Genomic DNA, 12,664 nt, shown 5'->3' on the forward strand with positions numbered 1-12,664 from the left:
CAGAATGATTATTTGCTTTCTACGTGTATCGTTAATGAACATTTCATTTCACATTCGAAGAAGAATAAGTTGATAATGTATTTGCTCCGATTCAATGAATGCGGAGGGCAGTTTGAAAATCGGATCGAGCAGTGTCAGAAACAAACAGACAGACCAGTTAAATTGCAGCCGCTGTTGAGAGTAACAGGGGTGGTTCTGCACGAGGGCTAACCCTTAATTATCCCGTGCAATGACGCATTCGAGGCTCACACAGGTATTTCGTCGTTATCGATCCGGCGAAACCCGAAAACACGTGTGCCGTTGAACTTTCCCTGTTTCGACGATCAAGGACACTTGCTCACGCCAATTAAATTATTGCGAAATTAACTATTGGTCGCTAACGCGCTTTCGGTAAAGTGCGAACAATTATTTAGAGTAGGCTGAGAGGGAAAATAATAAGCGATAACGGTTCTGATGAATTCGGTGGTGGGTGTGGGTGCCGAAGTGATTCGTGGAAAAGAGTCGTGATAACCGACTTCACGCGATCGAACAGACACGAGAAGTGTCCGTGGACAAATGGTATAATTTAATCTCCGTGCGATATCATAGTTTGCTAGTGTGCGGAATTTTACATTCGTTTCGACGAACGCTCAAGAATATTTGGTGGTTCTGCCAGGATATTTCCAGTCGGCGATTTACAAAATGGTGAGTGCGTTTTGGAGATAGTGGATTTATTATTGACCGCCGTGCTTCACTACAGGGGACCAAAAATTTTTAACTCTTTTTTATACAGTCCTTTAGATTTTAACAAGAAAATGCCAAAATTGTAAGTTTCAAACTTGGAAACTGGTTCAAAAGTTGTACGTGTGTAAAGTTAAGCGATTTTAAGCGTTTTTGACAGGCAATGGCGAAGTTTAACCTTATTCAACTGCTTATCCCTTCTTTCTAGGGGTTAGTGCAATTTACTCATTTTCTTTCACAGACGAAACTCATAAAGCAAAAGCGATATCTTAAAATTGTGCTACAAAACACTGTACACACCAAATTGTCTAAACGTTCTATTGTATATTGTCCGCTTAAATACAAAAACAAAGAAGAAAATATACCAGAAAATATTTTCATCCAAAGCTTAATTTTTGAATAAATCAAGTTTGAGAATCCACTGCGTACACATGCTATTCGAACTAAAAGGTTCGGTTCCACGAGCAATGTATGATGCGTACTGCTGTTGTAAACAGTGTTTACACAGCATTTCGAAGCAACCGAGTTCGAGGAAAAACACAAGGAATATCTTGTATTAAGCAGGCTTCTCAAGACTTGAAGAATCAAAATATTTTACAGCTACACATGTGACAACCGTATTCAGTTTTAGCAATTCTGTAATTGACAAACTAGTTTTCTTCATTTAAAATTTTCTTTGTGCATTTCCTTGAAGTGGGCAGTTTTTAAGTACGATATAAACATCGTTCGTAGTGGATTCTAGTGTATTCGTAGTGTATACATACGTACGTAGTGGATTTCCAAATTTAATTTTTACAAAAATCAAACCTCGCGTGAAAAAGTTTTATTCTGTATTTCTTCGTATTTTTTGTAAATAATCTTCAGCTATACGGTGAATGTATGAAGTTAATAATAAATAGATACTTCTTGTAAATAATGTTCTTGTCACTTCTGCTTCTCATTTCTGCTTGTTCTAATTGTTTCAGTTCTAAATTCAAGTAATCTGAGATCTTTTGTGCAGGGTGTTAATAAATGTTTGGTCTTGGCTGCCATACAGATCTTTTTTACAGATCTTTCGTCGATCCGAAGATGTGGAATACACCTATGGCAGTTAAGACCAAACGTTTCTTTGCAGCCTGTGTAATCAAAATTATTTGACCATTTCCAGGGACGGATAAAGAGAATGTCATAGGAAACAAAGGGATCCGATTTTGGGACAAGGTCTTTCTTATTCCTCTAGACATCTTTGGTGCACTTAAATCCGTTTTTAACATTATTCGGGTGTTCGGAGCGCCTTTCCGGCGCGCTCGAGCTGCCCTGGTAGAATAATATTTATTTAATTAAGGAAAAAAGAGTGTTTCCACGCCGGTATTTCGGATAATTAACTAGAAGGAGAAGAAAGAATGAAAGACGCAGCCGACGCTGCGTGCCGTACTCGGAAAGAGGGCCTCGTTTATTTAAATGTTCATGGGTAGTGGTGTCGGTCGAAGCAAAGAAGTCGTCGAATGTTTGTTGTTCTTCGAGCGTTTCGCTCCTGTCCACGTTAGCTTAGGGAGTACTGACGAGGCAGCCCCGATCGGCGCGAACACGCTTTTAAAGCGCAACGAGAAATAATGTCGAGCTTGACCCGCGGGGATCTTTTGTCTGGCTTATGGCCTTTTTACCGTACGTTTACGATCCAGTAAAACCCCCTGAAAGATCGTTTCTACCCCCATGAGTCACGTCATGCGCGGTAACCTTACGTGGTGAACGGTAACGGAATTGGAGAAATGGAGGAAGAATCTGCTGTCTGGACCAAACAGTTTCTATTTCATCAAAATCGCACGTTTCTTTCGAAAGGAACACCGTTTGAAGACAATAAACACGGCCATAACGTGTTCTATTGTGTATCTCCGGTACACGCTTCAAGTAAATTAGAGCTACCGAAAAACTCAAAATTACTTACCCCAAATATCTTTTTTTACAATGTCTGAAATTATAAAAATATTGTTATAAGAAACTTCTACCTAAACTTCATTATAAAGCAATATATACCAACAGCGTTCGGTGCTCGGTAGTTCTAATATTGATACAGTGCTGATTAAAAGCTGTTCGTATTAGAATGCAAGAATTCACGATTTTACACGTATATTAATTTTTGACGGAATGTTCCTGATGTATGTAGAAGTTCTATTCTTTTTTAATCGTTCATGAGTAATGACTTATAATTATCGACTGGCAATATACCTCGTATTTTGTGTACAACTAAAGGAAAATAGAAAAAAAAAAAATTAAACTTTTGCATACACCTGATATTTCATCTAAATATTAACACTAGATCTATGGAGCACTAGAAATTACTCTTTTAAAATATTTGATAAAAATGACAAGAATACATGGTCAGATTTTTATTGACTAATTCCCCATAGATATATTTTTATGGTCACTACAATTGTCAATTTAAACGTATGGAACCGCTGAAAATAGTTCTAATATTGAAACAAGAGTAGAGTTTTATATAGGTGCAGCCAGAACAGATTCTGTGCCCCTTCGAGTGGCCGCCAGCTTGGCGCGGCGTCTGTTTAGTGAGTCATACCATCAGGGGTTCTGACTTCTGTAAACGTCGTGTTCGAGAATCGATAATAGTGAAATCGAGCCCTTCGGAAATCCTTGACCCAGGTCGCATCGTCGATAACAGCGATATCGTTTATGCGATAAGCACAATGTCTAGGTCCTAAGAAAAATTTGGGTGGAAATGGGATAAATGTAATCACTGGACTGCGGATTTTATGCATCTGTGACAAAATTGAGCGAGTGTAATGTAAAATATGTGTGCAGTGGGAAGATTAACAGTGTGTAAAATGTGTAGTAAATTATTATTATGCATAAAGATCCGCAGTTCAGTGATGACGTATTATATCGCGGGGTTGGGCGCATTTCATTTGAAATAAAATAACAAATAATAAAATACTTGAAATAATGAATTATTTTAAATACTTTATTATTTGTATTTTACAAATAACACAAGAAATGTACTTTCATTTGACGCTTAAATCAAATAATACTTTATTTAAAGTACCTACATTATTCAAACAAAATAATAAATAATTTCAGCTGAAGAAGAGGTGATTGAAGTAACTAAATTAATCATTAAATTTAGATTTGCTAAAATTTGTTGTTTAACTTTTAAAATTGTTCTTTAGTACAAAGACGTAAATAGAATTTTTGAGATGACGGCTTATTTGATCAAATGAAAGGTGAAATACAGGGACACATAAAAAAACTTGGAGAAAGGAACCTCTAAAATTTTCTCCGCAATTCTAACCAATTGTAATTTTTTTAGAAAACTTTTTTTCACGTTGGTTACTGTCTTCTAACTTCTCAAAGAAATTATTTACACTTTATCTACCGGAAGGCTAATGATAGGCTTTTCAATAATTGTGCTGTACCAAGTGAAGGCTTAAAAATCTCTTGAAAGCTTAATCTCAAACGAAATTATTAGATTACGGTATTTTGTTGGTTGGTTTACAAAGATTTTGTTGGTTTTGGTTGGTTTATAAAGATTGTTGGTCACTGCAATATATATTTTCATACGGGAGTAAAATGTTTGGACGCAATTCAATGTTGTTCTGGTTTTTTTGTTATAAACAGAGGGTGCCGGGTGGTGGCGGCGTGATTGTGGGGGGTGGCAGTAGTTCGGCCACCCCCCAAGGTGCACAACAGGGCAGCAGCCTTGTGTACCGCGTCGTAAGTTCCAGACATCCCGGCGGCCATCATCCGCATGTAAAGAAATCGGACAGCTCTCAGCAGACTGACAACTCGGCATTCAAACACCAGCAGCAGCAGCAGCAGCAGCAGCAGCAGCAACAGCAGGTCTCAAACAGCTCGGCGAACAGTAGTTCGAACAGCCAACAATGGAAAAAATATATCGAAGCTGGAGCTGCCAGGGACCGGGAGAGAGACAAGGATGGCGCACCCCCGAGCCCTAGTCCCTCCAGGCGATCCCAAGTAAACATTTTCTGTATACATAGTTTTATCTTTTTGCGACTTGTCCCCATGCTGGACATTATTGATTTTCCAAATGGGAAATTCATCTTTCGGAAGGAAAATTCTATATATTTCACATTTTAATGGAAATTGACTCTTACCAGTCTTCAATATTTTATTGAATTGGCACACGTGACATTACTGAGCGCAAATGACGTAAAGATTTGATTAATCAAAGTAATGGTAATAATTAACCGTTTCGGACTTATGAAAAATAAGAAGTTTCTACGTCAACTGTTGAAAACAAAAGTTAAGTGAAAATGTATTCCTTCGTTTAATGATTTTATTGATTCATTGTTTCTAATGGCATTCTTGGTTTGCATTTCATTTACGCATTTTTGCCGTAAGTCCGTAGAATCCGCAATTTAATTGTGAATCTTATCATCATCTATTGAAGATTCAGACTTTTCGAAATTTTCTACAACGACCTGAACATTTTAGAAAGCACACAATGATGCATTAAAGTGTATCGCCCCTAATAATCCAACATAGTGTTCCAACACCATACCCGATGGAATAATAACGATAATAATTGCAAACACTAGTTTATAAAAATGACAATATTGCAATCTAACATAATGTTAACAATTTAACAAGCATATAACCAGTTTTGTCGAACCATGAGAACGTGATGTTATAAGTAACCCTAAAAAAGCCATAAGTGAAATCCTAAGAATTTTTTTGATGAAAAAACTTTCCCCTCTACAATACGTACAAGCTAACTGCACACAAAGTAATAGAAATTATTTGGGGTAGATGAAATAAACAGAAAGTTAAAAATGTTGCCATTTAAATTCTTAATGGTATCGTTTACATACTTAAATATTTAGTATTTCATTTAGATTCATGTCATTGCATTATATTTATTATGTTACGTTTCTGAAAAAATCTGGCAGTGCCTTTTCCATTTTATGTTAGTCAAACAGAATTTCACCAATCTTTTTACAATTGTACGTATTAAATTCAGTGTTCGTTAATGAAAATATTCGTAAAACTATTCCCCTGTTTTTTATAAAGTAATCTATCAGCTTTTACGTACAATGTATGGGTTGTTATGTATGGGTAATAAACTGTGTCGATATTTTCTCAGGATAAACACCGGAAGCAGGCCATGGCCGAATATGCGAACGGCGAAAAACCTCAAAAAGTTTCATCAGGGACGTCGACTAGCAGCAGCAATAAAGTTAGAGGAGTGCCGCAGAGTTTCGGATACGTTAAGAGACATAGCGCTGGCACCAGTCCCAGCCCCAACGGAGTCCAAAATGGCAGTAAAGATACTACGAGAACTGCTCAAGTTAGCGCTGTTCCGAGAACAAAGGTACAGCTTTTTTTTTATTCGTCATTGATCACGCGATCCCATTCTTCGTATCATCTAACAGCTATTTGGATTTATACTCGAGAGAATTCAATTAACATAGGCAATAATTTTCGTTAAATCTGAAAGTGTTAAATCTCAAAGTATTAGAATATTTGCGAATTTTATTAAAAAAGCTCGTAATTAATTTTTATTAGCTTTTTGGGCTACGTAACGTAATCCGAGGACTTTTTAAATGATTAAAAAAGGGAAGAAGTTTTTATTTGGTTCCTACTCTCAATAATTGATGCAGACAATTTCGATTTTGTCTAAAGATCCGCAGTCTACTCATTACCATTTATTAATTTCTACGTACTAGTTACAGTTGAGCATAAGTTTTGAAGCGTCTCGATTTGTCGTTTCAGGTTAAAGTATCCGGAGGAACGCAAACGTGCACCACAGAACTGCAGGCAAATTCCTCCACTTCAAGTCAAGGACATCATTATAAGAGTTACAGTCTCACGGGTCCCAGTGCTAGTCAACTTTCCCAATCAGTACGGGACCGACTTATGCTTGGTTCACAAAGCCTGCCAAAGCCCGGTAGCCCAGAATTCACGGCGCTATTCGCCTCTGCTCATCATCGGGAACGAGGATCCGGAGCCGGACCAACAAGTGCTTCCTTCTCGCCGCGAGTTCTGAAACCATCGGATGGGAGTCTCAGCGATACGTGCAGCAATTATGCAGCCCCTGATCTGCAGGGGTATTACACTCCTAATAGCCCATACACTACGTCCTGGATGAGACACAGCAATACCTATACACCAAGTGGACGTTCCCAAGGTATCTCCTTTGCACCCTGCTTATTAAAACTTGCTGAGCGACACCCGAACACATGAGACAGTCATTTACTTACTACACGGAACAATCTAATATGTACGTTGGTAGTTGATTAGAAATATAAAACAAATGAGACGTCAGAGACGCATGAGATTGTCGGAGCATATTTGAAATGAATATTTTTTTTATGCCGGAGTTTTACGTCCAGTAAGTGGCGACGGGGTTTGGTCTCGTTATCTATTTATGGTTCTTCCTATGATGGCTATATTATTTTTTTCTATTATATCATTGTATTATGGTGTTTCCGTCGTTCAAATTTTATACCAACAGATTAAGATTTTAGTCGTTATCAGTTTTACATAACGTTTCCATTTTCAGTGCAAAATGGTAACAATTACTCGAAATAAAATCGGCATAGAATTCATAGAACTTTTTGGACCCATAATGTAACTTATAAATTAACAGCTCATTTAAAAAGAGACATTTGAAGTTGTTTGTGCAGAACAAAAGGCTATCTTGCAGTTTACTTCGTTAGAAGATCGAATGGCAAACTCATTTATTGCAAGACCCAGAAGACTTGTTATTAATATATATATAAACGCCACTCCGGATTAATATTCTGCAACCAGTGATTTTTAATTAATCTGCAGAACAATCTCTGTCCCCTATTAACATTGTTAGGAATCTCCAATGTTCTCTACATTTTGAAGGTCAATATCCATTTGATTGCAACTCTGGTTCTATCAAAGAAAATCCTTGTTTGTGTATTATTCATACTCTTCCTAAGTAAGGCATTTTAATTGACTGTAATAGTTAGGAGAAATTCAATCAGTTGCAAGTAGATAATAACCATCAAGTGATCTATCTAATGAAATAAATGTATCGTATGAAATGCTGAATTGTTTTCCAATTAAATAATGTCGCATAGTAACCAAATAGTAATTAAATAAACATTGATAATCGTGGTGTACATCTTACTGCACCAATGTTTATGAACAATAGATTGAATAATATTAAAATCGATCATGTGTAGAATAAATTATAATCACATAAATATATTCCAAATACTATCGTATTCCTATATTCCAAAATGTCTGTTTAAAAATTACAAGATGTATTCACAAAATTCTTATTAATTACACTGTCCAACACCAAAATTCTTTTGCAATACCTGTTGGGTGATTCTTATACACTTTGTCATTCTAAAACCAAATCTGAAAGCAGAATTGCTCTATCGCGCAACGATTTCGAAAAATATTGGTTTTTGTAAAAATGCACGATTTTGATAAAAAATGACGTGTTACGCAAAAACTAAACACGCGAGAAAGTTCAAATTTGAGTCAAGTGATAGAGGGGACTCTCCTCTACATATTCATATAGTCAATTATATTTTTATGTACTTCCTAATAGTTGTAAATCGTTGTTAAAGTTTGAAAATGTGCCGACGTTAAAAAAGGGTGGTTCCATTTTTAAAAAAGTCAAGGTGACCTTGATATCTCTAAAAAAATGACATAAAAACAAAATTTTTTTATGGCATCGTGTCCGCCCCATTGTACCATTCAACTTTGTCCTTACCATATTTTACGTATCTTTAGAAACAAAGATATTTGAGGTGCAAACGTTAGGTGACTCACCCTGTATACATACTGTTTCTAGCTTGTAATTTCAATTTTAATATAGCATAATTTTCTACTAAACAAAACAGATCGTTTACTGAATAGTGGGTACGGCTTTTAGTATCGTTATTGTTAATCTCATTCACGGTAAAGGGAGCCACTACTCAATCTTTATGGTACTCCTTTATCGCGAAGTATTCTCACGTTCCATGATAGGTATGTATATACTTAATTTCTGTAATTTCAGGAATGGGCCTGTGCGAAGCCGATAGCGTGGAATCATTGGGATCTCATCGAGCGAGCTTAACTCATGCCCGTTTATTAATGCATCAAAGGGACTCCACAGGCTCCCCAGCTCCGCCGAGGCTGAACAGAAGCAATTCCATTAGGTACGCCGTTAATAATGTCTATTTTGTTTATGTTAGTCTCCACGACCTTTTATGAAATCCTTAGAAGTCATTTGCATACGTCTGTATGTATAGATGCATGACTAGAGGATGCAAATGTCTCACCATATTGTTTAAATCGATCAGTTTACAGCTTTTTCTGATTTTTTATAATTATAACCACTCTACGACAATGATCAAGCTCGTTTACGGTGAAATAACGCAGTTCATTTGATACCGTTCTAGCCACCTGCGGGACAGGACATTCCCAAGGTAGTGCAAAAAATCTAGAATACACATTCGTCGTGCCTGCATATTCATGCATAAGTATTGAACGAAACAAATCTAGGGTAGTATGCCCTATATGTACACACGAGTGATCGTTATACGCACTTTAAACACACAGACGTCCATGTGTATTTATATTTGTATTTATGTGTATCATCGAGTTTCTACACGTGTATCGTTCGACTCTATAGCGAATTTTAATCATCATCAATTCAATCCGTTTTCCATTTTCCACTTAGTAGTATAAGCAGCATTGTATTTGTTACTTGGCTTCTTCCGCTAACGCATGTCTTCTTACATCTTTCTTTGACGCAACGAAAGGGAGCATTTTGACCTCATTTTGTGTTTGATACTTGTTTTCTTAGACATACAATTAGTCTAAAAAATCTTCATGTATTATTATAAAATCAAACAGCATATTCAAAAGTCCATTCAAACATCTATGAGAGCCACTTACATATTTTTTCTAATATTTTACACTATTATTTATAGTGTTTTTTCACATTTCACATTTTTACTATTTACCATTTGATATTTAACACTACTTGTTTCGCTTTCTGCACTTCACTCTCTAACTTTTAGCATCTCCTTGCTGTAATTACTAGATTGTATGTAGGTTTAATGTACAGTAAAGTCTTAATCTAAGCCGAATCCTCGGGTCTGTGCTGTGACTTAAATCGTGTAGGGCTAGTATTTTCTTGTGACCGCGTCGACCGCGCCGACCATAGAAAAGGACAGCACGTGTAAACACGGATCGCGTGAACCGCTAAATACAGTTCAAATTATATCGTGCTTAGTGACATTTTAATCAGAAAAATGCCACAAATAAGTTAGTGGACATCCTATAAAAAAAAATAATGCAAAATAAAAAAGTTTTGTAATTGGATTCACATCGATATACCCGGACCCGGTGTCGCATCACGCGGCATGTTTACACTTTACACTGCTCGGCGACCGAGGCAGCTCGAACTTCTTGACCCCTCGCGAAGTATGCCCCCACCCTCTTGAAGAGGATAGGAGGCGAACTGACTAAAATCGTGTAGCTCCGTTCGCCTTATTGTTAGATCAAGACTTTACTGTAGTTACAATAAGTTGGAAATAATACAATAGCACAGAAAGTACGGAAACTCGAAAGTCACTAGATCAGTTAGACCATTTAAAATTCGAATTTGTCCAGAAAAGTATAAATGTGAATTTTTAATTCTCTCAATTTTTCTTTAAATGTATTTTGATCTATATACTTCTTTTTGGTATAAATACATAAACATCTTACTAGATAGTGATTACTATCACACACTATATTTTCTTCGTTGCCCTTATTTTCTGTTGTGAAAGTGTAACATTAAACAGACTATTTTTACCTGTATTTAAAACACGCCAAGTTTCTCTCATTGACTAAATATAAATCCACAAAATCTTTGGAACCTGGTGAACTGGTTATCTTTGTGACTCATTTCAATTGTTTTTCATTTAATTGTCTTTAATTGTAACAATTATAAAGAATCATTTCTGCTTGTGTTTTCATGTGTCTTTCCTGATGGTATTCTTTTCATCATTCGTTTAGTCGACTCGTTTCCTTTCGCTGTGCTCGTATAGAACTGTGCGAGTGTATATGGAACGGAGAAGTGGCACTCGAGTTTCAGACGGAGGAGAATTTATCTTCTAATTAGAAGGCTCTTCCAGATCGACTAATTACGTATACACTCGTCAGGTAGATAGACGTGTTCTCATCGATGTCCTAAGCAAACGGAACACTCAGATGCGAAGAACACTTGTCTGGCTTAATCCGCCCGTCTAGAATGTTCGTCTCAAAATGAATGTAACCAGTTTCTAACCAGTACGTAACACGCCAGTGTCTTCGCATCTCAAGATTCTCATTTTGATCGAACCCACATGCACACGCATAATCCTATTCGAGAACGCTTGTTACCCAATCATTCGATCGGTTGTCTTCCCCAATGCTATCGAGCGTGATAAGCTGCAATAGATATACGATAACTGAGCTTTCTATCATGTAAACGTTTGAATAAGTTGCGCGCAGATACCTATTGACAATGTTGGCAAGGGTTTAGGGATTACTAGACGACCCCTTGACATTTGACAGGCCCGTCATATTTATTGGTGCAACGTTTGCATCAGTTTTCGAAACTAAATTATTAAACCAATTCTGTTATTTCGCTACTGCTCGATCAATTTTATTAGCCTCTTGAAGAGTTTGTTACAAACCTTAGAATTTAATCTTCATTTTATGCATTTAAGATTAAAAGAATTTCAGAACATTTTTATTTCGCTTCTATTTCTCGCAATTGGTGCAAACAATTTTCATTTTGCATAAAGATCCGCAGTCTTGCGTCGCATCTATAACATTTTATATAGTAGTTATATTAATTTAGCTTAGTTTTGTTATAGGGTAAGGGACCCAATTACTATGGCTATACTAATTGTACTTATTTTTAAAGCACAATAAAAATTAAAAAAGAGATATTATTAATTTTTTTCATTAAAACCAGTTAATATACATGTTACATATCTCTTTTTTGCACAGTAATTGGTACCCCCACTGTAATTAGGTTTCTTACCCTATGTATTTATAGAATAATATACAACCAATTTGTCATGTATCTCAACTATTTCAAATAGGAAAAGATACAATATGGCGGCAGTAGCTCCTGCGCAGTTCGAATAAGTTTAGTGAAAATACCAATTTTTCAAAAGTTTAATGTACAATTTTTATGACAAGATTCTATGATATTTTTTAATAATTATAATGCATTTGCCATAAAATTCAACACTGTTCAGATATTTGTCTTTATCGATTTCATTACAAAATATTTTTCAAGTGTTTTTCATGTAATAATCAATAAGTCGCTTCGAATAATTTTGACAGTGAAAGTAACAGAATTGTTAAAATTGAATATAGCATTTTGAATTATTTGGATTTTGGATAATTTTGTTTAAACGGAGAGCAACATTGATATCTAGATTCCTTTGTAATTGTGGCTTAATTAAATTTGATATTATGACTTAATTCTTTCAAATTTTGAAATTTTATACAATTTCTTTTACATCTCCAACAGTAATGTATGTACTTGTAACCATACAACTTTGGCAAATACTATATCGAGTGTGTCATAAATCACGTTGGTATTTAAAAGGTTAACAAGATTCTTGTTCCTCTTGTATTCGTATTTATTTCTTGCACAATAAATTATATCATTTTCAATAACTCTCTGCTGCATAAAATCTATAATTTATACAAGGTGTCCCAAAATGTTGTATTTCCTTGAAAACGGTGATTCCTAAGGTCATTTGAAATAACTTTGTCCTTTACGAAAATGTTCTCCGCGACTTTTTTTAGTAGTTATTGACGATAAACGCTCCGATTGGTCCGTGTTTTTCGTTAATAACGCCTTAACGAAGCCACAGGGAATATTTTCACAAAGGAAAAAGTTATTTCAAATGTCTTCAGGAATCACCCTTTTCAAGGAAGTACAACATTTTTGGGACACCCTGTACAT

General features: G+C 35.9%; 1 protein-coding gene across 7 annotated transcripts in view; it reads left to right on the forward strand.

The window, feature by feature from the left end:
• Sick (sickie) overlaps positions 1 to 12,664 on the forward strand; it is a 504,036-nt gene that overhangs the window by 386,004 nt on the left and 105,368 nt on the right. For all 7 annotated transcript variants that reach the window (XM_076804259.1, XM_076804253.1, XM_076804267.1 and 4 more), the window contains 5 exons: positions 4,330 to 4,686; positions 5,816 to 6,043; positions 6,445 to 6,859; positions 8,720 to 8,861; positions 9,105 to 9,131. In XM_076804259.1, the coding sequence (XP_076660374.1) occupies positions 4,330 to 4,686; positions 5,816 to 6,043; positions 6,445 to 6,859; positions 8,720 to 8,861; positions 9,105 to 9,131 (1,169 nt within the window). The remainder of the gene's footprint in view (positions 1 to 4,329; positions 4,687 to 5,815; positions 6,044 to 6,444; positions 6,860 to 8,719; positions 8,862 to 9,104; positions 9,132 to 12,664) is intronic.

The sequence above is a fragment of the Halictus rubicundus genome, chromosome 2, assembly GCF_050948215.1.
Source record: "Halictus rubicundus isolate RS-2024b chromosome 2, iyHalRubi1_principal, whole genome shotgun sequence".
NCBI classification, from domain to species: Eukaryota; Metazoa; Arthropoda; class Insecta; order Hymenoptera; family Halictidae; genus Halictus; species Halictus rubicundus.